Source organism: Piliocolobus tephrosceles, chromosome 5 (genome assembly GCF_002776525.5).
Source record: "Piliocolobus tephrosceles isolate RC106 chromosome 5, ASM277652v3, whole genome shotgun sequence".
Taxonomy (NCBI): Eukaryota; Metazoa; Chordata; class Mammalia; order Primates; family Cercopithecidae; genus Piliocolobus; species Piliocolobus tephrosceles.
The window spans coordinates 111,409,840-111,435,347 of NC_045438.1; the positions used below are offsets into that span (position 1 = coordinate 111,409,840).

General features: G+C 37.9%; 1 protein-coding gene across 2 annotated transcripts in view; it reads right to left on the minus strand.

The window, feature by feature from the left end:
- Positions 1-25,508, minus strand: part of PRIM2 (DNA primase subunit 2) — a 316,165-nt gene that overhangs the window by 28,817 nt on the left and 261,840 nt on the right. For both annotated transcript variants that reach the window (XM_023222959.1, XM_023222958.1), the window contains exons 11-12: positions 18,796-18,922; positions 12,125-12,207 (exon numbers count right to left, since the gene is read on the minus strand). In XM_023222959.1, coding sequence (XP_023078727.1) covers positions 12,125-12,207; positions 18,796-18,922 — 210 coding nt within the window. The remainder of the gene's footprint in view (positions 1-12,124; positions 12,208-18,795; positions 18,923-25,508) is intronic.

Consider the following 25,508-nt stretch of genomic DNA (forward strand, 5'->3'; position numbering starts at 1 on the left):
GTGCTGGTTGGCCTCTTGCCAAGAGGTGGCGCTTTCCAGAGAGCATCAGCTGTAGTAGTGCAGAGAGGGACCAGCGGTGGGCGAGGCCCTAGAATTCCCAAGATTATATGCCCTTTGTCTTCTGCTACCTGGGTGGGTAGGGAAGGACTGTGGGGGGGAGGGGGTGGAGTGGGGGAGGCTAGGCAGTAGGTCTTGCTGTGGCTGCTGTGGGGGATGGGGTGAGATTCCCAGGTCACTGGAGTTGGAGGATTATGGCTGCCTCTACTGAGTCATGCAGGTTGTCAAGGAAGTGGGGGAAAGCCAGCAGCTACAGGCCTCACCCAGCTCCCATGCAAACTGCAGGGCTGGTCTCACTCCCACCATGCCCCCCAAAAACAGCCCCAGATCTGTTTCCAGGCAGAGGGCGGGCTTGAAAACTTGCCCGAAGCTTTCACCTCCCAGAGTATTTGGGGTATCTCCCAGGTCCTGCAGGAGCAGTCAGCTTCCTTCAGAGAGTCTGAGGGTCCTCTCAGGATTGCTGGTTTGTTCCTGCAGTCGATCTGGAGCTAAAATTCACAATGCAAGCCTCCACATGCTGCTCTGTCCGGAGCTGCAATCTAGTCCTGCCGCCCATCCGCCATGATTCCTCTTTATACACAATCTACAGATTCAGTGTAATCACTATCAAAGTTCTAATGGCTGTTTTTGCAGAAATAAAAAAGTTGATCCTCAAATTCAAATGGAATTGCAAGGAGCTCCACATAGCCAAAATAATATTGAAAAAGAACAAAGTTGGAAGATTCATGCTTCCTGATTTCAAAACTCAATACAAGGTACAGAAATCAAAACAGCATGGTACTGGCTGGCATAAGGACAGACAGATAGACCAATACAGTAGAAATTGATATTCCAGAAATCATCCCATACATCTATATCCAATTGAGTTTTGACAAGGGTGCAAGACCATCAATGGGGAAATTGTTTCTTCAAGAAATAGCATTAGAAAACTGGATATTCACAAGCAAAAGAATGAAGATAAACCCCTACATCATACCATCTACAAAAATTAACTCAAAAGGAATCAATGACGTAAATATAAAAGCTAGAGCTATAAAACTTTTCTACAAAGCCATGGATGTCAATATTCACAACCTTGAATTTGACTATAGATAATTATGACACTAAAAGCACAAGTAACAAAAGAAAACAAACTTCATCAAAATTAAAATCTTTTGTCCACCAATAGACATTAAGAAGTTGTTGACAAGAAAACCTACAGATTAGGAGAACATATTTGCAAATCATATATCTATCTGATAAAAGTCTTATATCCAAAATATATCAAGAACTCTTAAACAAAAAGACAACCCAATTCAAAAATAGACAAAGGAATTGGATAGACATTTCTTCAAAGAACATATACAAATGGCCAAAAAGCATATAAAAAGATGCTCAACATATTAGTCATTAGAAAAATGCAAATCAAAACCACAATGAGATATCACTTCATACTTAAAAGGATAGTGTTATGAAATGAATTGTGTCCCTCAAATAAAGATATGTTGAAGTCCTAACTCCAACTACCTAAAAATGTGATCTTATTTGGAAATAGGGTATTTATAGAGGTAATCAAAATAAGGTCATTAAGGTAAGCCTTAATCCAATATTACCGGTATCCTCCTAAAAACAGGAAACTAGACAAAGACAGAATGCACAGAGGCAAGATGGTGAGAAGACATAAACGGAGGATGCCATGTGAAAATAAAGATAAAGATTGGAGTGATGCATCTACAAGTCAAAGATTGCCAACAAACCACCAGAAGCTGAGAAAAAGGCCTGGAACAGATTCTCTCTAACAGCTTTCAGAAGGGGCTAACCCTGCCAACACCTTAACTGCTGGCTTCCAAAACTGTGAGATACAGTTTTAAAGTCACCCACTTGGTGGAAACAACCCAGTGTCCATCAAAGGATGAATGGATAAACAAAATGTGGTTCAGACATACAATGGAGTATTATTCAGCCATTAAAAAGAGCAAAACACAAATGAACCTTGTAAACACGCTATATGAAGTAGGCCAGACAGTGTATGATGCTATTTTATGAAATATTCAGAATAGGTAAATCCATAGAGATAGAAAGCAGATTACTGGCTTCTCGGGGTGGCAGGAGGTGATTGTTTAATAGGTATGAGGTTTTCTTTGGGGGTGATGAAAAGGTTTGGAACTTGATAAAAATAGTAGTTGTAAAATATTGTGAATGTACTAAACGCACTGAATTGTACACTTTAAAATACTTATTTGTATGTTATATGACTTTCACCTCAATAAAAAAAGCAACCAGATCTTTTGAAAATATGTTACCATATATAATTTACATTTTGTGAATTATTCTCATCTTTATTTCACATTTGTCAGTGTTTCGAAAATGCATTATACATTTTCTTAAGTTTAGGTACATAAGAATTACCATTCACTTCACAGTGATGGCTTTCCATGAAAGAAGAAACCAAAAAGAATTTCAACTGAATTTAAAATAGAAGAATACTACAGAGAATCAGAACAATGTATTGTAAGAAACTTCAGCTTCAGTGTCAGGCATAGGTGTGAATTCTGGCCTTATCATATATTAGTTCTATGGTTCTGAGCAGTTTCTTGCCTTCTCCAAACCTCAGCTTTCTCATCTATAAAATAGGGATAATGTAGTGGTGGGAATCAAACGAGATACAGTTTATTTGTGTAAAGCCTCCATCACAATGCTTGGCAGAAGCAGGCCAAAAATAAAACAAACTACCATGACTTCAAATTGTTCTATTTCCAGAGACAGATCAAGCACACATAAGAAAGAAAAACTATTAAGGAGTAATAGCATTCAGAGATTACAATAAAAGATGTTAACTTCATTGTGGCATATTACAATGAACTACCACCTTTAGATTAGTCTGTAGGCAGCAATTATTATTTATTTATTAAGCTCTGTGAGAATTAAATATATGGCCATAAGTGATTTAGTATAACAAAAAGACAATTTTCCTATAAACTTTATGTATTGTTTATTTATTTTTGGAGAGACGGAGTCTTGCTCTGTCTTCCAGGATGGAGTATAGTGGCACAATTATAGCTTACTGTAACTATTACTAGGCTCAAGTGATCTTCCTGCTTCAGCCTCCCAGATAGCTAGAACTACAGGTGTGCACCACCACAACCGTTATTTTTATTATTTTTTTAAAGGCAGGGTCTCCCTATGTTGCCTAGGGTGGTCTCCAACTCCTGGCTTCAAGCAATCCTCTCACCTCAGCCTTCCAAAGTGCTGGGATTACAGGCGTGAGCCACTGTGGCCAGCCCCAATTTTTCTATTAAAATAGGACATAGCACACTGTTACAAGTCTATGAAACAAAGTACAATTTGAAAATTTCATGTGCATCTTTCCACAACAGAAAATAATTTCTTCAGAGAAACAAACCATTTAAGACCAATGAGATATTTTACTGTCGATATTTTGAACACATATTCTTAATTTTTTTTTTTTTTTTTTTTTTTTTTGGAGACAGGGTCTCACTCTGTGGCCCAGGCTGGAGTGCACTGGCGCAATCATGGCTCACTCCATCCCTTGGGCTCAAGCAATCCAGCAATCCTCCCACCTCAGCCTCCTGCACAGATGACACTACAGGTGCATGCCTCCATGCCTGGCTAATCTTTGTATTTTTTTTGTAAAGACTGGGTTTTGCCATGTTACCCAGGCTGGTCTCGAACTCCTGGGCTCAAGCAATCCATAGGCCTTGGCTTCCCAAAGTGCTGGGATTCAGGCGTGAGCCACTGCGCCCAGTTCCAAAATTTCTGTATTTCAAAATATATATATTTCTATCATAAAATTGCAGGTTTTTAAAGGAAAAGCTGAAGTGGAAAATAAAAACTAAAAAAAAAAAAAAGTGTTTTTAGAATAATTAGAAACTTCAGACATCTAACTTAGGCAGAAACTATTGATAGACAGATACGATACTAAAACTAACAACACATTGAAAGGATTTTTAACTCACTGCCAATTTTGAAAGGAAATTAATGAAAGTAGTGAGATTAAAATGTACAACAATATTTTAAGGAGAAAAAGCTGAGGTACCAATAAGAAATGACCAATATAGATTGCATATCTATATATTATTCACTGGCCATCAGCTATGTATTCCTGAGAAATAATTTTTCAGTAGTCTTAAATTTCTGAACATTTTGCAAATAGAGGCAACAATGGCTTTTACTCCAGACCCCTTTTTCAAGGATGTTCATGTAACACAGTGCTCTCCAACCTTTTCGGAACCAGGGACCAGTTTCATGGAAGACAATTTTTCCACGGGCCAGGGTGGGGAGGTGGTTTCAGGATGAAACTGTTCCACCTCAAATCATCAGACATTAGTTCGATTCTCATAAGGAGCACACAACCTAGTTCCCTCGCATGCACAGTTCACAAAAGGGTTCGGGCTCCTATGAGAATCTAACATGGCCACTGATCTGACAGGAGGTGGAGCTCAGGCAGTAATGCTTGCTAGCCCTGGCTCACCCCTCCTGCTGTTCCTAACAGGCCATGGACCAGTACCAGTCCATGGCCCAGGGGTTGGGGACCTCTGATATAATGAACACCCCTGGAAGACAATAGTGCCTTCCACTGGATTAAAGAGGAGACATACGGCAGGAGAATTGCTTGAACCCAGGAGGTGGAGGTTGCAGTGAGCAGAGATCACGCCATTGCACTCCAGCCTGGGCAACAAGAGCGAAACTCTTTCTCAAAAAATTAATTAATTAAAAATAAATAATAAAAAAGAGTAGACATACTTACTATCCGTAATAAAAGGTTCAGATTCCCTAAACTCAGGGGTTCTCTCCTCTAACACAAGCCACTGCATGTGCAGGTAGTACCTGGCGTTCATGTTTCTCCGTGGGAAGTAGGGTTCAAGGAATGAATGCAAGAAAAGGCTGACATACTGCTATTGCTGGAATTGTCATGTCTTCTGCCAGAATCCATAAAAGTGTGGCAGCTAAGTTCTTAGCTTGCAAGTAGGGTAAAATCTCAGATCCTTCACAGTCCCTAACATGGACCAGATACTGTGCTAGGTACTGGGAGCTCAGAGGGATAAGGGTTAGAATTTCATACCCAAAAACCTTGCAGTCATCTAGTACTACTACTATTACTACCTATCCATTAGGCACACAACAAATTAACTTAAACTTCATTAATAACATTAAACTTTCTTTCCAACCTTTAATCAAAGTAATGCATGTAAGGAAAAAAAAACTGAAGTACATTACGGCTTATTATTAAAATCAACAGTTCTCATATCACATTTCTTCCCACTGTTTGGTTACTTCCCAAGAGGCAATTACTTTAACCATTTCCATTTTTTATTACATAGGATGTTGTCTATGTCACTCTAAATTATATGTTTATACTTTGAGTTCCTGATATAAACTTAATCTACTGCATTTTTATTAGGAAAAGTAAACATTTTGGCTCATTATGCTACTTACCATCTACCCTTTTCTTTTTCCCCCATTAAAAAATAATAATAATAAGTGGTTCACATCTGTAATCCCAGCACTTTGGGACGCCAAGGCAACAGGACTGCTTGAGCCATGAGTTCAAGACCAGCCTAGGCAACATAGCAAGACCTCTATCTCTACAAAAAAGTAAAAAATTAGCTGGGCATGGTGATGTGCACCTGTAACACCAGCTACTTATAAGACTGAGGCAAGAGGATCACTTAGGCCCAGGAGTTTGAGGTTGCAATAAGATTTGATCACACTACTGCACGCCAGCCTGTGTGACAGAGCAACACCCAATTAAAAAAAAAGAAAGAAAGAAGAAACAAAAAAAGAAAAAAATTAAGGTATAATTTCCATACAGTAAAATATATCCCCTTTTTACTCAGGGACTAAGATTTTTTCTAAAAAAGTAAAGAAAGTTTTTAAATAAAATATATTTCCTTTTATCATAGTTCTGTAAAATTTGACAAATTCAGTTTTGATATTTGCAATCAAGACAGATCATTCCCATTACCCAAAAATATTTCCCCTGTCCTTTATAACTAACACCTCTCCTGCTCCCAGCAATCACTCTGTACCTGTAGATTTGTCATACAAATGGAACTAGACACTATAGTGCTTTTGAGTCTGACTTCTTTCATCTGGTATAATGCATTTGAGAACCTTACATGTCAATGGGTGTATCAGTAATTTGTTCCTTTCTATTGACAACTAATATTCCATTGTATGACTATACCACAATTTGTTTATTCAATCACACACTGAAGAACATCTGGGTTGTTTCTAGTTTTTGGCAATTATGAATAATGCCTACACTATAAACACTTAGGAATAGATTTTTATGTGGACTTACACTTTTATTTCAATTCTATAAATACTAGTTACAGGTATCACTGTGTCACATAGCATGTGTAAGCTTCACTTTATAAGAAATTACCACACTGCTTTTCAAAGTGGCTCTTCCACTTGCATTTCCTCCAGTATTGTATGAGACTTTCAGTTGCTCTGCATCCTCACCACCACTTAGTATTGCTAGATTTTTTTAAATTAGACCAATTCTATTTGAGATATCATGGTATTCATTGTAATTTTAAATTTCATTTCACTAATGAGCTATTTACTTTTTCATGTGCTTATATTTACCATTCATACTTTTTCTTTGGTGAATTGTCTACTCCCATTTTAAAAACTGTTTTCTAATTACTGAGTTTTGAGAGTTCTTTATATCATTTGGATTCACATCTTTTATGAAATATATGATTTGCAAATATTTTCTTCCAGTCTGTGGCTTATCTTGCTCTCTTAAAGCTGTGTTTTGCAGAGCAAAATTTTTAATTTTGGTAAAGTCTAATTTATCACTATTTTCTTTCAGGGAACACACCAAACCCAAGGTCGTGCAGATATTCTGTTTTCTTCTATAAGTTTCACATTTTACAGTTACTTAGTTCTATAATCAATTTTTATAATTTTTATATAAGCTGGGAGGTATATGTCTAGGCTTTTTGCATTTGGATATCCAATTGTTCTAGATCTACTTGTTCTAGAACTCTAGAGTTGTTCTGGAACTCTGCATTACCATTTATTATATTGCCCTGGCACCTTTGTTTAAAAATCAGTTGCCCATATATATGTGGGTCTATTTCTGAACTCTATTCTGTCCAATTAATCTGTCTTCATCATTTCCCTAATACCACACCAACTAAATTACAATAGTTTTCAATAAGTCTTGAAATCAAGAAACATGTGTCTCCACTTTGTTTTTTATTTTCATCAGTCTTTCACATAAAGATCTTGTGTATATTTTGGATTTCTGGTACTATTGTATATGATATTAGGTTGCTAAAAAAGTATTTGCGGTAAAAGCCACAATTATGTTTGCAGCAACCTAATACTTTCTGAAATGTTTAATTTCCAATTGTTCACTGTAAGAAACAGAATTGATTTTTGTATATTGAGTTAGTATCCTGCCACCTACTAGTTACAGTAGCATCTTGCTAGGTTCTTTGAGATTTTTTTTTTACATTGATAATCACTTTGAGAATAGAAAAAGGTTCTCTTTCCTCTTTTCTAATCTTTTGTTTGTTTTTCTTTCTTTATTGCTCTGCTTTAAATCCTGCTTTATAGGATTTCACATTATTTACATTTGTAATGGATTTTGAAGACCTAGACTATGATCTACCTGAGTTACTATTTCATGTCTCCTGTTGTTGGGTAACATGTTCTACAGATGTTAACTAGGTAAAGTTGGTTGACAGGTGAAGTTGGTTGACAGTATTATTTAAGGCTTCTGTATCTTTCCTGACTTTCTGCCTGCTTATTCTGTTAATTATTAAGAGGAGTGCTGAAGTCTCCAAATATAACTGTGGATTTGTCTAGTTCTCTTTTCAATTCTCTGTTATTAATTCATGTATTTTGAAGCTCTGTTGGGGCATAAATATTTACAATTTTTATATCATGTTGGTGAATTGACTGCTGTGTATTCCTCTTTTTGGGGAGGAGAGGGGAATAAATGCAGGGGTAACCACTTTCTTTGGTCATATTCTGTTTAATTGCTGTTTCTTAAGCTGGATACCAAGCTCATTAATTTTCAGTGATTTTGTAACACTATTAAGGTTAATTAAAAAGGAAAATGAAATGTGATCCTACAAGGATGCTTTGTAAAAGAAAAAAAAAAAAAAATCAGCAATGCCAGCTGAGTCACAATGATCCCTTTTCTGATTACCAACATTTTGATTACTTAAAACATCTATTTCTTGGCCAGGTGTGGTGGCTCACACCTGTAATCCCAGTGCTTTGGGAGGCCGAGGCAGGCAGATCACCCAAGTGAAACCTCATCTCTACAAAAATACAAAAATTAGCTGGGCATGGTGGAGGGTGCCTGTAATCCTAGCTACTCAGGACGCTGAGGCGGGAGAGTCGCGTGAACTGGTGGTTGCAGTGAGCCGAGATTGCACCATTGCACTCCAGCCTGGAAGACAGAGTGAGACTCTCCCTCAAAAAAAAAAAAAAAAAATCTGTTTCCTATAGTTGAAGGTATCTTTTTCAAGTAGTTTTCTCTGAGATAAAAACAACCACAATGAGTTCTACCTTACATACATTTTAATGATGTTTTTCTTAACTCTCATTCAATATTTTCATGTACACTTGGAGTTTTCAAGATCTAATCTGCACTTAGGCCACCCTGCAAAATTCAACCTTATCAAAATGTTTTACATGGAATTTTCATCCATTAACTCTCTGCCCTTTAGAATACAGTCCACCAGCTGCTTCACTTTAGTGAGATCCACTCAATAAAGACATCAAATAAAAGCAAAATATTATTTACAGCTTGCCCGCATGCACTATACATCTGTGTTCATCTCAGATAAAAGGTTACAATGCAGGTCTAAAGGGTAATGTGAAAATTACTAACCAGCATCAGCTAAGTAAGGGGTATACTTACGGATCAAGGGCAAATGGAGAAATACAGTGGAGTCAAAAGCAAAGAATATACAAACATGGTCATTACTACTAACTATAAACATTAGTTTTCTTGAGATAATGTTAATATATTAAGATTTTTTTTTAAAGGAGATTCTTTATGACTGCTAAAAAACACCTCTAATTTCTTCTAGATTCCCTATCACATTTGTTGGTGGTAGTTTCTAACCTTTTCTATAACCAGAATATCATTCATAACCCCTTTACCCTCCAGCTGATGACCTTTATTTACAAGGAAGAGTAAGACCAGTTGATACACTCCATCAACTTCCCTTTGCTGTGTCTTAACTATTTCCTCTATATTCTCACATTGCTGAGGGGTATGCCTTTCTCTGTCACCATCCTTTGGTTCCAGTATATATCGTCCTTCCTCCAGTAAGTTACTTTTTCACTTGTGTCTTTTATTTGCCTCTCTCTGCATACTACCATGCACACTCTAGGATCCACCTCATACCTAAATATGCCCATTCACTCTTCCAACATTTTAAAAGCACCTAACAAGTGTAACTCATTGGATTACTATGAGACAGAAAGTTAAGTAAAAATCCAGTCCTCCTTTCAGGAAACTCACAAACTATTGGAAAAGATGAACAGGTAAACAAATAATTACAATCAAGTGTAACAAATGTTAAGAGCAAAGGCATGTACAGTACATAGTATAAATGAAAGAGAGCTTAATTCTGCTTGGTTAGAGAGGGATTTTCTTTCTTTTATATCTTCATCAAGCCCACCCTCTCTGACAGTTCTTTTCTTCTCCTCGTCCTACAGATAGGCTCAGGTCTTAAACCCAGAAATGAACAATCCCATGATGCTTAAGCGAATACCACTCTAGCATCCCCTTTACTGGCACTGTTTGTTTTTCTTGAGACAGGGTCTCACTCCATTGTCAATGCTGGAGTGCAGTGGCATGATCACGGCTCCCTGTAGCCTCAACTTCTTGGGCTCAGGTGATTCTTCCACCCCAGCCTCCTGAGTAGCTGAGGCTACAGTTGCACGCCACCACACTCTGCTAATTTTTTGTATTTTTTGTAGAGACAGGTTTTTGCAATGTTACCCACGCTGGTCTTGAATGCCTGGGCTCAGCAATCTGCCTGCCTCAGCCTCCCTAAGTGCTAGCATTACAGGTACGAGCCCCTGCACCTGGCCTGATACATTTTTTGAAAAGGTTATTTACTGTCTTTCTTTCATTAATTTTTTAAGTATAATCTTGTTTTTGGTTTCCACCATTTTACTGACACCTCACCAAAGTCAAAGTCAAAGAATCCTCTCAGCATATCCAACCACCTTTTCTCAGTTCTCTTCATGAAAAAAATTTCTGCTACAAGGGTCTCTGTGGAACTTATTCTCTTCTCAAAGTTTTCTCCTTGACTTTTGTGATACTTCACTTTCCTAATGTATTTTCTCCCTCTCTCCCCATTTCTATTCAGTCTTCATTGATCCCACCTCCTTTTAATGCTTGACAGAGAGAAGGACTGGCCAAGATGACATTTTGAAACACAGCTTTTGACTCCCTACCTCTTCTCTCCCCCAGCAAACTCATGATAATAAGCTCTAAAGTAGAGTGGAGTTCAGGAAAAAAAAAAAAAAAAAATAAGCATCAGAAAGCCTGGCTTCAATTTTTGGTTCTACCACTGACTTCCTACCTGTGCATCATGACATGTCACATCCTAGGACTCCATAAAAGAGAATGGCTTTCTCCCTATGCTACAATTCTAACTGAAAAGACCACCAGATTTCTAGTCCTAAATTCCCTAATGCCCCAAACCCACATTAATACCATTTAAATGCAGACATAATATATTAACATAGAAATGTTAAGAACTTGTTTTCAAAAAGGTGATTATTTACGATTGCTTAAAAACAAACCAAAAAAAAAAAAGCCACTAATTCTTTATTTCCAGATTCCCTATCAAATTTGTTAGCAGCAGTTTTTAACCACTAAAATTAAGTCACTCAAACCAAAACCAACTATACTTCCTTTAAGTTACCTATTAGTGTTTATGTATTGGTTATCCTAAGCTTGAAATCCTAATACTCCTACAGTCTTTCATTTGTGCATTCTCTCTCCCTAATTCCCAATCTTAGTGCAAGGCCTAATTCAAAGGGCATCTCTTCCATAAAGGGTTCCTTGACCTCTTCAGCTGGTTATAATCTTTCCCTCATCAGAAGACCAAAGACAGTCTATGTGTACCTCTCTTGACACTTGGTTTATGTTTTTTTTTTTTTCAGACACTGGTTTTGTGGGAGCAGGATTTACATCTGATTCTTCCTTGCATACCCCATGGCACCTTGAACACTGCTTTGCTTGAAGTACTAAAAAACTATGCAAGGTTTGTTATCTAAACTTTGGACACAGAAGAAGCAGTAAAGTTGTCTAGAGTAATGATTTTCTTTAAATAAAAATAACAATTTAAAGATGTATGATGATTTAGATGTTCTAACTCTAAAATATATAATGTTCTTCTTAAGCTAAGGAAGCAGAAGCTCTTCCCCAATTCCTTCAAAATTCCAGTAAACTTGAAAGCACACTATAGAAAACAGTCTTTGCTATGTCACAATATTAATTTTTTTAAGGTAGACTGACTAAAATGTAGTCTTTGACATTTGGTTTTACATATTTGAGCATTTCCATTGTTCATAAGACAAAGTATTTTGACAAACGATTAGGTCTACCATCAGAAGTGTAGATGACACACAGCAGTAACTGATGCCTATCAGAACTTTCAGCCAGTACATACTACATTATCATCTGCTCAGAAAGCAATTTCCCAAAATGAAATATGCTGTCATTAATTTTCAGCTTCATTAATAAGCTCCATGCATTCCTCAAAAATTTTATTTTTAAAGATGTAGTCCTCAGGTGAGACAGTAAAACAAATTGAGGTGGGGGGGATGGTTTCCAGCTTCCTTTATGATTAGGAAAAACAAAAATGCAGCTTAGCAGACAGAAGAACTAGAATTTCCAAAGAGTCTAAACCAGGTAAGTCAAGGTTTTAACTTAATTCGTCTTGAAGACAAGATGTCTGGTGTGAGGCCTGACAAGTAGTACACAGCATCATGCAAGAACATTAAATAAAACCAAGAGATCTGTCTGAGACCTCGTTACTGCAGATGCAGAGAGAAGAATATGACCTACCTGGCTTATCCCTCCAGGAGAGATCTTGTATGACTGCAACTTTTGCTTCAGCAGCTCTGGATCACTGTGACGGAATGGGCACCCTGACAACAGAAAATAAGCCAGCACACAAACAAGGTTATTTACCCACAACTTAGTACAATACCACACTCGAGAGACCATCTAAGCTCCCCTTAATTGTCTAACAGCTTATTAATAAAAAAGGTAATTGCCCATGGGTGCAACTGCTTTCCTCTTTTTATCTAAATGATTACTTAGCTGTATGGTTATCAGGGCACTCCAGGCTCAAGAGTTACATAAAACATTGCAGCATTCTCAGGCTAAGATGTCCATTCAACAGGAAGAGGGAAAATAACTTTAATTACACTCCTTGCTAACAAGCACAAATAATCACAAAATAGTTGCATAATAGTTTATTTTAAAACTTTATACAATCTTCTTATATTCTAGTCTAAAAATTATGTAAAAGCATATGAGAGAAGGTAGATAATGTAAACAAAATGAAAAACATGCAAACTCTGAGAAAGAAAAAAATTCAACATCATTTTCAAATGTAAATTATATGCCTATTTCCTAAAGCATAGAATCTATAAAAATGTAAAAGAATCATGGATGGAAATCAGATGAAAAAATAAACTATTTCATAGAAAAACAACATATAGTGGATACATGTCATCTCTATATTATTTCATGAAAAATAAAGATAGACCACTAGAAATATTCACATAAATAAGAATACAGAAGAATTTGAAATATAAAAGTTGTTTTAGGACAAAATCTAGAAATTTTTAGATATCTTGATAAGAAACTGCAATGGTAAGTCAAAATACTTATTAAAAATTTAATACAGAAAAGTCTTTTTTTTTTCAGTCTTACAGATGATAGATCTGTAAATTAATTAGAAATAATTGTGCATTTTTCACGAATTAGAAAATCTAGAGGAAATGACTAAGTTCCAGGAAACATACAACCTTCGGAGACTGAAGCAGGAAGAAAGTGAAAATCTGAACAGACCAATAATGAGGTCTGAAACTGAATCAGGAATAAAAAACCTATAAACCAGAAAAAGCCCTGGACCAGGTAGATTCACAGCCAAATTCTCCTACATGTACAAAGAAGAATTGGTACCAATCCTACTAAAACTATTCCAAAAAACTGAGGAGGGGGGGACTCCCCACATTAACTCAATTTATGAAGCCAGCATCACCCTGATACCAAAATCTGGCTGAGACACAATGAAAAAAAGAAAACTTCTGGCCAATATCTCTGATGACCATAGAATCAAAAATTCTCAACAAAATACTAGCAAACTGAATCCAGCAGCACATCAAAAAGCTAATTCACCATGATCAAATAGGCTTTATTTCTGGGATGCAAGTCTGACTCAACATATGCAAATCAATAAAAGCGATTCACCACATAAACAGAATTAAAAACAAAAACAGTATTTTCTCAATAGAATGAAAAAGCTTTCAATAAAATCCAATATCCCGGCCAGGTGCAGTGGCTCACGCCTGTAATCCCAGCATTTTGGAAGGCCGAGGTGGGCGGATCACAAGGTCAGGAGATCAAGACCATCCCGGCTAACACGGTGAAACCCCATCTCTACTAAAAATATAAAAAATTAACTGAGCATGGTGGCAGACCCCTGTAGTCCCAGCTACTTGGGAGGCTGAGGCAGGAGAATGGCATGAACCCGGGAAGCAAAGCTTTCAGTGAGCCGAGATCGCGCCCCTGCACTCCATCCTGGGCGACAGAGCGAGACTCTGTCTCAAAAAAAATTAATAAATAAAAAATAAAACATCCAATATCCCTTCATGATAAAAACCCTCAAAAAACTAGACACCAAAGGAATATACCTCAAAATAATAAGAACTATCTAAGAGAAACCCACAGCCAATATCATACCGAATGGGCCAAAGCTCAAACCATTCCCCTTGAGAATGGGAACAAGACAAGGATGCCCACTCTCACCACTCTTACTCAAAATACTACTGGGAGTCCTACCAGAGCAATCAGGCAAAAGAAAGAAAGAAAAGATATCCAAGTAGGTAAAGAAGTCAAACTATCTTTGTTTACTGATGATATGATTCTATACCTAGAAAACCCTAAAGAATGCACCAAAAGCCTCCTAGAATTAATAAATGACTTCAGCAAAGTTTCAGGATACAAAATTAATATACTAAAATCAGTAGCATTTCTTTTTTTTGAGACAGTCTCACTCCATCACCCAGTACAGTGGTGCCATCTCAGCTAAATGCAACCTCTGTTTCCTGAGTAGCTGGAATTACAGGCGCACGCCACCATGCCTGACTACTTTTTGTTTTACTTTTTAATTTTAGTAGAAATGAGGTTTCACCATGTTGGCCAGGCTGGTCTTGAACTCCTGACCTCAAGTGATCTACCCGTGTTGGCCTCCCAAAGTGCTAGGACTACAGGCATGATCCACCACACCCGGTCTTAAAAATCAGTAGCATTTCTATATACCAACAATGTTCAAGCTGACAGCCAAATCAAAAACACAATTCTGTTTACAGTAGCCACCAAAAAATAAATAAATAAAATATTTAGGAATACATCTAAGTGAGGAAGTGAAAGATCTCTACAAGGAGAACTACAAAACGCTGCTGAATGAAATCAGAGACAACACAAACAGAAAAACATTCCATGCTCATGGACTGGAAGAATCAGTATCATTAAAATGGCCATACCACCCTAAGTAATGTACAGATTCAATGCTATTCCTATCAAACTACTAATGTCATTTTTCACAGAATAAGAAAACAACTATTCTAAAATTCATATGGAACTAAAAAAGAGCCTAAATGACCAAAGCAATCCTAAGCAAAAGGAACAAAGCCAGAGGCATCAGGCCGGGCGCAGTGGCTCACGCCTGTAATCCCAGCACTTTGGGAGGCTGAGGCGGGCAGATCATGAGGTCAGGAGATCGAGACCATGGTGAAACCTCGTCTCTACTAAAAATACAAAAAATTAGCCAAGCGTGGTGGAGGGCGCCTGTAGTCCCAGCTACATGGGAGGCTGAGGCAGGAGAGTGGCCTGAACCCGGGAGGCGGAGCTTGCAGTGAGCCGAGATCACGCCACTGCGCTCCAGCCTGGGCCACAGAATGAGACTCTGTCTCAAAAAAAAAAAGCCAGAAGTATCACTCTACCTAACTCCAAACTATACTATAAGGCTATTATAACCAAAACAGCATGGTACTGGTACGAAAACAGACACATAGACTAATGAACCAGAATAGAGAATCAGAAATAAGACAGCATACCTACAACTATCTGACCTTCAACAAAGTCAATAAAAATAGGCAATGGAGAAAGGACTCCCCATTCAATAAATGTGTTAGAATAACCAGCTAGCAGAGAGATGAAAATTCTAAGAATAAAAAAGAAATGCTAGGGATCAAAAACACTGTAACAGAAATGAAGAATGTCTTCAATGGGTTCATCAGTAGACTGGACATGACTGGGGAAAATCCGTGGATCTTGTGGATATGACAAATAGAAACTTCTGAAACTAAAAAGCAAAGAGAAAAAAAAAAATAAAAATAAAAAAAATAAAAAAATAAAAATAAAAAAAAAAAAAAACACAATACCCAAGAACTGTGGAACAACTATAAAAGGTAGAACGCATGTGTAACTGAAATCCCAAAAGGCGAAAAAAGACAGAAAAGAACAGAAGCACAGATGGGGAGAAAACATTTGCAAAAGACAAATCTGATAAAGTACTGTTATGCAAAATATACAGTGAACTCTTGAAATTCAGCAATAAGAAAACGGCCTAATTTTAAAACAGGCAGAAGACCTGAATAGACATTTCACCGAAGAAGATATGCAGAAGCCAAGTAAGCTTATGAAAAGACTTCAACATAATGCCAGTAGGGTACTGTAAATGGAAACAACAAAGAAATACCACTACACATCTATCAGAATGGCCAAAATCCAAAACATGACACCACCAAAAGCTGGTAAGAATTTGCAGTGACAAGAACTCTCAATCATTGCTGGTGGGAATGAAAAATGGTACAGTCACTGTGCCACTTTATGATCCAGTAATCATGTGACTTGGTATTAACCCAAATGAAATGATAACTTCTATCTACATAAAAACCTGCACACAGATATTTACAGCAGGTTATTCATAATTGCCAAAACTTGGAAGCAACCAAGATGTTCTTCAGAAGGTCAATGAATAAATAATCTGTATGCATATAGACAATGGGATATCATTCAGTGCAAAAAATAAATCCATTAACAAGCCATGAAAAGACATAAAGGAAACTTAAATGCATGTTACCAAGTTCAGAAGTCAATTTGAAAAGGCTATATGCTGTATGATGACATTCTGTAAAAAGGTGCAACTATGGAGACAGTTAAAAGATCAGTGGTTGCCAGAGATCAAGGGAAGAAAAGAATGAATAGGTAAAACACAAGATTTTTATGGCGGTGCAACTATTCTGTAGAATACTACAATGGTAGATACATGTCATTATAAATTTGGCCAAACCCATGTGATATACAGCACCAAGAATTCACCCTAATGTAAACTAGGAACTTTGGATGATAAAGATGTGTCAATGTAAGTTCATCGATTGTAATACATACATACACCAGTGTGGTGTGGGATATTGACAGTGAGGGAGGTTGTGCGTGTGTTGGGGTGTGGAAGTATATGGGAACTCTGAACTTCCCACATGATTTTGCTGTGAACCTAAAACAGCTCTAAAAAATTAAGTTTATTACTTTTTAAAAAAGGGATAAGTAAATGTTTCCAACAAATAATGAGTTCATTGAGTGCTAAGTATAATATTCCTTGACTGACAGAGTTGAACTTAGAAACAAAATAATAACAGAATGCACTGGGATAACAAGATACAACTTAACAGAAATAAAGTTTTGCATTTAAGCTAATGAAAACCAACTAATTAAGAGACAAATGCTAGAACCTGGAAATTTGCAGACAAATCCCTAGGAGTTTTACTTGGCCACAAGCTTAATCATAAGTTGACTGCCTGATATGGCTGCTAGGCTAAAAAAAAGCTTCAGGCTTCCTCAACAAAAGTATCTGGATCCATGGCTTTCAAACTTTAGAAAACATAAAACTCGGCCGGGCGCGGTGGCTCAAGCCTGTAATCCCAGCACTTTGGGAGGCCGAGACGGGCGGATCACAAGGTCAGGAGATCGAGACCATCCTGGCTAACACGGTGAAACCCCGTCTCTACTAAAAATACAAAAAAAAAATTAGCCGGGCGTGGCGGCGAGCGCTTGTAGTCCCAGCTACTTGGGAGGCTGAGGCAGGAGAATGGCGTGAACCCGCGAGGTGGAGCTTGCAGTGAGCCGGGATCGCGCCACTGCACTCCAGCCTGGGCAACTGAGCGAGACTCCGTCTCAAAAAAAAAGAAAGAAAACATAAAACTCACCCAGTGTAACTGCAAATAAAGTCTGATTTTATATGACTGAGGGTGAGCCCTGAGATTCTGCATTTCTAAAAAAATACCTCAAGGGACTCTAACGTAAGTGATAAAAACCACTCAATATATATTACCAGGCCGGGTGCAGTGGCTCACGCCCGTAGTCTCAGCACTTTGGGAGGCCGAGGCGGGCAGATCACCTGAGGCCCGCCAGCCTGGCCAACATGGCGAAACCCCATCTCTACTAAAAATACAAAAAATTAGCTGGGCATGGTGGCGGGTGCCTGTAATCCCAGCTACTCAGGAGGCTGACGCAGGAGAATTGCTTGAACCTGGGAGGCAGAGACTGCAGTGAGCTGAGATCGCACCATTGCCTCCAGCCTGGGCAACAAGAGCGAAACTCCATCTCAGAAAAAAAAAAAAAAATTATCTGTATCTACATATATAGATCTATCTATCTATAGAACTAGTGCTGGCCGCTTCTTCAGCTATTAACTAATGAATGTATAGGCATTTTTCAATGATTTGGACACATGGAATATCTTTCTAAAAATATTGTTTATGATTATTTGGTCTTTAACAGCCCGAAAGTGTGCAGTCTTTTAAAAAGTGTTTAAGATTCTAAAACAAAAGGAAGTTTTGACACATATTGTAGTAAGCTTTGATAATCCAGAAAATTTACTGATATGAACCATTAAATCATTCTTGGACATACCAGACAAATGAGATGTTCTGTTTTTCTTTTTAAATAACTCAGGCAAATTGATAGTTATGGCTGATACCACTTAATCTTTATTGGTTAATCAGATGATGGTGATAAGAAAAAAACCTCACACTTTTCCTTAGTAGTTAGCCTTTGGAAAATTAATGAATCTACCATTCCAAAATTAGAATATTCTAATTTCAAAAAGCTTTGTAAAACTTATATCAGCCCTCTAAGACACTTGCAGAACACTGCAGAAGATGAGGGAGACAGAGAACAGCAGGAAGGAGGAGAGAGAGAACTGAAAAGCCTAATCCAGCACAAACTGAAGTGCAGCTGAATGAATTTCTCTTGCCTGACCTAGTTCAGTAATAAGACAAATTGCTCTAAGAGTAATGGAGCTCTAGCTTGACAGTGATGACTGACATAAGCTACAAACTAGCTCCTGACAATAATGCAAAAAGCCACTACATTGTTTCAGGGTTTCCAACAGAGCTCTCGGATTTCTGTACTTTGCCAACATATCCAGCGGAGGCACTTACCATGATAATCCCCTTGGCTTGGTGGATTGGATAGAATAATCTTCAAGCAACTGAAAGGTGTATAGTCTGTCCTCTTGCCTTCCTTTCCAAAGCTATGACGGATGTTGTAAGAGTAACCTTTATCAAACTGATTGGGAGAAAATGGAAAAAGAGACAAAGTCAGCCAATGATTATACTAGTGAGGTCAGCAAAGCAAGCTAAAATCAAAGAGTGCAAAGTGATGTTTTCTAGAATAAATTCAGCATTCACGGGCAGATGTACATTCATGCCATATATATTATTTAGATCCTTTATGATACAAATAATTTCTTTTTTAAAAAAAAGGTACAAAACTTATAGAAAACAAATTTCTCAGGTAGAAGACAGCTAATGTTATCTATATGTTTAAAGATAAAGAAAATCTTTTCCTGACAAGAATAATCGATTTGCCCTTCTTAGTTTGATTCCAAAGATTATACTAGAAGAAAACCAGTTTAGCCTCTTTTCTATCCACCTTCCCCTAATTCTCCCTGAATTCCCATATCTACCCATTCTACTTCCTAAATGCCTATTAAAATAGTTAATCCTAGGCCAGGTGCAGTGGGTCATGCCTGTAATCCCTGCACTTTAGGAGGCTAAGACAAGAGGATCGCTTGAGCCCAGGAGTTCAAGACCAGCCTGGGCAACACAGTGAGACCCCATTGCTACAAAAAAAAAATTAAAAATTAGCTGGATGTGGGGGCATGCACCTGTGGTCTCAGCTACTCAGGAGCCTGAGGGAGAATTATCGATTGGGCTGTAGGGTTGAAGCTGCAGTGAGCCACGACTGTGCCACTGTACTTCAGCCTGGGCAACATAGTGAGATCCTGCCTCAAAATATCATCATCATCATCATCATCATCATCATCATCATCCCTTCCTCTGGATTTCCACTATACAAAATAGTCAACAAATGCTTAATGAATGAAGTACTACAACTGCCTCCTACCCAGAATCCTTGCCTCCATGTTCATAAAACAAGCTAATGGGACAGAAGGGATGTTGAATTGGGTCAGACAGGAGAACAAAAGGAACCAGCATATAATGAAAAGTGAACAGGTGCCAGGCATTTTGCTAGGAGCTTTTAAAAGTGTAATCCCATTTAATCATTTAGATCATCACAATTCCTCTATGATGCTATACTTGAGAAAACCGAAGTTCAAAGAATGAAGCAATGTGATGTACAACAGTTATTAAATGGTAGACATGTACAGACAAGTCTGATTCCAAAGCCCATGTTCTTCCCATAATACCACACTTCCTTAGTAATAAGAAATAAGATATTTAAAAATAGTAGCTTCCAGTTAAACCTTTTTAGGACGTAACTTCTCTCAGACTCCATTTTAAATGACACTTCGTTTTGAGGTCTAAAATCAGAAGTAATCTCTTCTTCCTATATATTTCAATAGTATTTTACCTATACTTATACCTATACTTTTCTAGAAGATTTATCTTCATATTTGATTCTTATGGCACTTCTTTTACGACACATTATCATGCTACTTTCTATTAATCACATATTCACATAGGTGATTGGTTCCTCCAGGACCATAAACTCTTTGAGGTAAGATCTGTCTATTGGATCTTTGCACCCACCTCAGTACCAGGATGCATGAAGGAAAAAATGTGAAGTACTCCTTTGTCTACTACAGCATTAGGAAGGCTATCATCCCATTATTCTGCTTCCATTAAATGTTTTCCAATGCCTGATGGTTGGTGACTTTTTAAATTTAATTTTTAATTTTTTTTTAGAGATAGAATATTGCTCTGTTGCCCTGACTGGAGTACAATGCCATGATCATAGCTCACTGTAACCTCAAACTCCTGGGCTCAAGTGATCTTCCCAACTCAGCCTCCTGGGTGACTAGGACTACAGGTGTGTGTCACCAGACAGGGTCCTGCTATGTTGCCCAGGCTGGTCTCAAACTCCTGGCCTCAAGCAATCCTCCCACCTTGGCCTCCTAAAGCCCTGGGATTGCAGATGTGAGCCACTATGCCAGGCCCTTGGTTGATGATTTTCTAATTCCACTACTACGTGACACTCATCTGGCATAAAAACCCATACCCCATTGGTCAACCAAAAGCAGACAATGTACCTTTGACAAGATATCTGGCAAGTGGTAATATTCAATACTGGTGGAATCTTGGACAAAAATCTAACTTTCCTGGGAAAGAGGTAGGGGTTAGGGTAGGTGTCCCACGTTAAGCGGTCATTTGGGCAAAAACTACAAACTGAAAACCAAGTTTCTAAAATGTATGGCAAATGACTGATTTAGTAAAAAATTTATCTTCTACTCTGAAAAAAAGACATGTTTGTTTAAAAGACAAACCTTGCCACTTTTATACTGGAGCACAATCTTAAACTACCACTCAGTGTTCTCTCAAGGCTGCCACAAACAGAATGATCAGAAGCTGTGAGTGGCTGTGGAGCACATCAAATGTTCCTACATGATACTTTAAGCAACACTTGTTAAATAGTGAGAAGCCAGATTGCCCAAATAACAAGTCATTTTCAAAGGGCAAAATCTTCAAGGTTCTCAGTCTAATAATTAGAGTGAAAGAGCTTATAGTTTTTACTGCCATGATTCTTTAACTTATAAAATGGATACTCTAGAAAGCTTACAGAATGATTACTTGGCAATTTTTCATACATGAAATTACTAAGCATAACACCAAAAAGTGTCATGTAGATAGGAATAAAAATAAAACAGATTATTTTGAATTTATAAATAATTATACATATTGGCAATGAACTAAAACTTAAATACAAAAGGTGGGCAGGCTGTATTTTGGAAAGCAGGTAAATCTCCCCTCTTTTAAGTGACCGCAAGACACTTCAGAGTTGCCCTTTGCTTGCTTTCTCTGGGCTCATACTAAGAGCAACACACATAGAGTAGGCTTTTTAAAGATCCCAGGCTTTGGGGGCAGAGAAACCTGGGAAAGAATCCCCGGCCTGTCCACTTATAAAGGGTGTTATTTCAATCCTCAATTTTCCTAATCTATAGGGACAGTAATATTAATGCATTAAATTGCTATGAAGATAAAATTAAATTAAAACATTAAGCAGAGTACCTGTCACATCCTTTATTCTCAATAAATATTAGCTGCTATTGGTGAGGGGGAAAAAGGAAAATATTTTGGTGTCCTAGTTTAAACACTGACTGTGCTACTGCAAAAGACTTCTACTTCAGTAGATATTAACTGAACCTTTACCTAAAGGTTTAGGGAGGATAAAAGACTCACTGAACTATTCAATTACATTTCTAGTCATCTTAAGTCCCCCTTCTTCCAGCTCCTATCCACAACTCTAACTATTCATACAAACTGGCTCAAATGTCACTTCCTCTGTGGAATCTTCCCAAGCACCCAAGGCAGAAGACGTTGCTTCCTCAAAAGAATGCACAACAGCAGTTTGTACAGTGCTGTACCTTTCTTGTTGCAATGGAATTTATTTTTGTATTTATCACTTCTAAACTAGGAATGCTGTTAAGGGCAGGGACTTGGTTGTGTACTCCTCATAGCATGCCCACTCAGTATCTGATAAAACATCTACTCATAAGAGGTCTCAATAACCTTCACTTGAATGAAAGAGCAAATAAGCGGTAGCTGGCTGGAAAGATGAATGTATAAATATGCTTCAAGGGATTTTAACTTATCAGGATTAAAGAACTTCAAAACCTTGCCAAATCATTGCAAGTTTACACTGTTGTGCTATTTTGTTCTTCTGGATAGCTTTTCTTCTTCACTGGAACAACAACAACAAAGACTGAAAAAGTTTAAACGATGCCCTCTATAGAGTATAGTGGATACGTTAAAAGATAGTAAAAGTAATAAATTTTATTTTCTTTCAAAAACTGGCTCAGTATAGTGGGACTGGGCTGTCCAATACTTTAAGAGAATCAGAAAGAGAGTCAGAATAAGAGATAGGAAAATCTCTTGCTATTTTTTGTGTGAGATCTTTAAATTTGAGGTTATAACTGAAATATAGTGAAATGCACACATCTTAAGTCTATAGGATGATCAGTTTGGGCAAGTGACTATACCTATACAGCCCACACCCCTACCAGAAGATAGAACATTTCCATCAACCTGTAGAATTCCCTCTTGCTTCTTCTCAGTCAACATTCCCCTCCCTCCACAACCAGAAGCGACTACTGATCTGATTTTTGTCACCACAGATTAGTTTTAGCTATTCTATAACTTTGTATCAATGGAATCATACAGTATAAAGTATTTGTGTCTGGCTTCTTTCATGTCCTTTAATGCTTCTGAGATTTATCCTTGCCATTACATGTATTAGCAGTTTGTTCTTTTTCATTGCCGAGTAGTGTTCTACTGTATGGATATACCAGATCACTTGTCTAGGCTCTTGCTGATGGACACCTGGAGATGTGATATTGTGATACAATAAGAAATGTGTATTTGATCCCTGCTCCTGGTTCCTCGCAGAGAGTTCCCAAAACTCTTGTAATTTCCTGAGCAAGAGGGATGCTAGGTGTATCTTCCGTTCTAATATTTGGTCTGTGGCCCAAGTTTCTGACAGAGTTGCTAATCCCTTGGAACTTCCTGGGTATTGATAAGAGTGTCTTTTGTTCTAATGAGGTGACTCTTGGTGGGCTCCTGGATGGGTCTGGTCACCAGAAAGACCAAGCCATAATTAGAAGCCTGGAACTTTCAACCGCACTATCCTATCCTCCAGGAAAAGGAGGGGGCTGGAAAATGAGTTAATACGTGCTCAGCCTATGTGATGAAACCTCCATAAAAATCCCTAAACTGACCGTAAACTAGTTCAACCGTTGTGGAAGACAGTGTGGCGATTCCTCAAGGATCTAGAACTAGAAATACCATCTGACCCAGCAATCCCATTACTGAGTATATACCCAAAGGATTATAAATCATGCTGCTATAAAGACACATGCACACATATGTTTACTGCGTCATTATTCACAATAGCAAAGACTTGGAACCAACCCAAATGTCCATCAGTGACAGACTGGATTAAGAAAATGTGGCACATGTACACCATGGAATACCATGCAGCCATAAAGGATGAGTTCATGTCCTTTGTCGGGATATAGATGAAGCTGGAAACCATCATTCTCAGCAAAGTATCGCAAGGACAGAAAACCAAACACCACATGTTCTCACTCATAGGTGGGAATGAACAATGAGAACAGGTGGACACAGGGTGGGGAACATCACACACTGGGGCCTGTCGTGGGGTGGGGGGAGGGGGAGGGATAGCATTAGGAGATATATCTAATGTAAATGATGAGTTAATGGGTGCAGCACACCAACATGGCACACGTATACATATGTAACAAACCTGTACATTGTGCACATGTACCCTAGAACTTAAATTAAAAAAAAAAAATTCCCTAAACTACAGGGTTTGGAAAGCATCTGGGATGCCAAAGACATGGAGGTGATGGGAGGGTGGAACACCCAGAGAGGGCATGGAAGGTCCATGCCACTTCCCACATATCTTACCCAGAGTACTTCTTTGGCTGTTCACCTGTATCCCTTAAAACATCCTTTACAATAAACTGATAAATGTAAACATTTCCCTGAGTTCTGTGAGCTGCTCTCGCACATTACTGAACCTGAGAAGGGGGCTGTGGTAACCTCCCACTTGTGGCCAAACTGGTCAGAAGTTGTGGTAACCTGGGAACCTGCTGCTTGCAATTGGTATACGAAGTAGGGCACAGTCTTGTGGGACTGAGCTCTTAATCCATGAGAGATCTGCACGAGTTCTAGTTAGTGTCAGAAGTGAACTGAATATAGGCTATCCGGCTAGTGTCAGAGAATTGGTCAGTGTGGGAAAAATCCACACATCTCGTCAGTATACTCTCTGTGTTGAGTGTATAGTAGGAGAAAATTGGTTTTTTTCCTACCATACACACTGGGCTTCTACAGTTTTTGGCTATTCTCAATCAAGTGGCCATGAACATTCTTACATATAGCTTTTGTAGGTATACATTTTCATTTCTCTGGGATAGATACATAGAAGTGGAATTGCTGCCCAAAATTTTCCAGAGTAGTTGTACTATTTTATACCTCCACCAGCAATCACTGAGAGTTCCACATTCTCCCCAACATTTTATAAATCTTGGTAATTTTAGCCATTCTAGTGGGTAAGCAGTGGTATCTCACTTTGCATTTCCCTGATGACTAATGATGATGAGCACTTTTTCATGTGCTTTTTGACTAGTGATATTCCTTATTTTATGAAATGTCTGTTCAAATCTTAAAATTTTGATTGCCTTCTTCTAATTATTTAAATGTTGATTTAAAATTTTTAAATGTTGCTTGTCTTCTTTTAATTATTCCCTTATTTATATATTCTGGACACAAGCCCTTTGTCAAATATAACTGTAACAAAGGCTTATCTACTTGATGTTATCTTCTGATGAGCAGGTGTTATTTCTGATGAAGTCTAATTTATCAACTTTTTAATGGTAGTGCTGTGTCCTAAGATAAACTGGAAAGATATTTTTATGTTGTCCTTTAGAAACTGTAATGCTTTAGCTTTTAAGTCTAGGTCCTGATTCATCTCAAGTTAATTTTTGTCTGTGGTGTAAGGTAGGAATCAAAGTTCTTTTATTCTGCATGTGGAAAAGCACCTTTCCAACACCATATGTTGAAGACACTTTCTTTTTCCCATTAAATCACTTTGACATCCTCATCAAATTTGA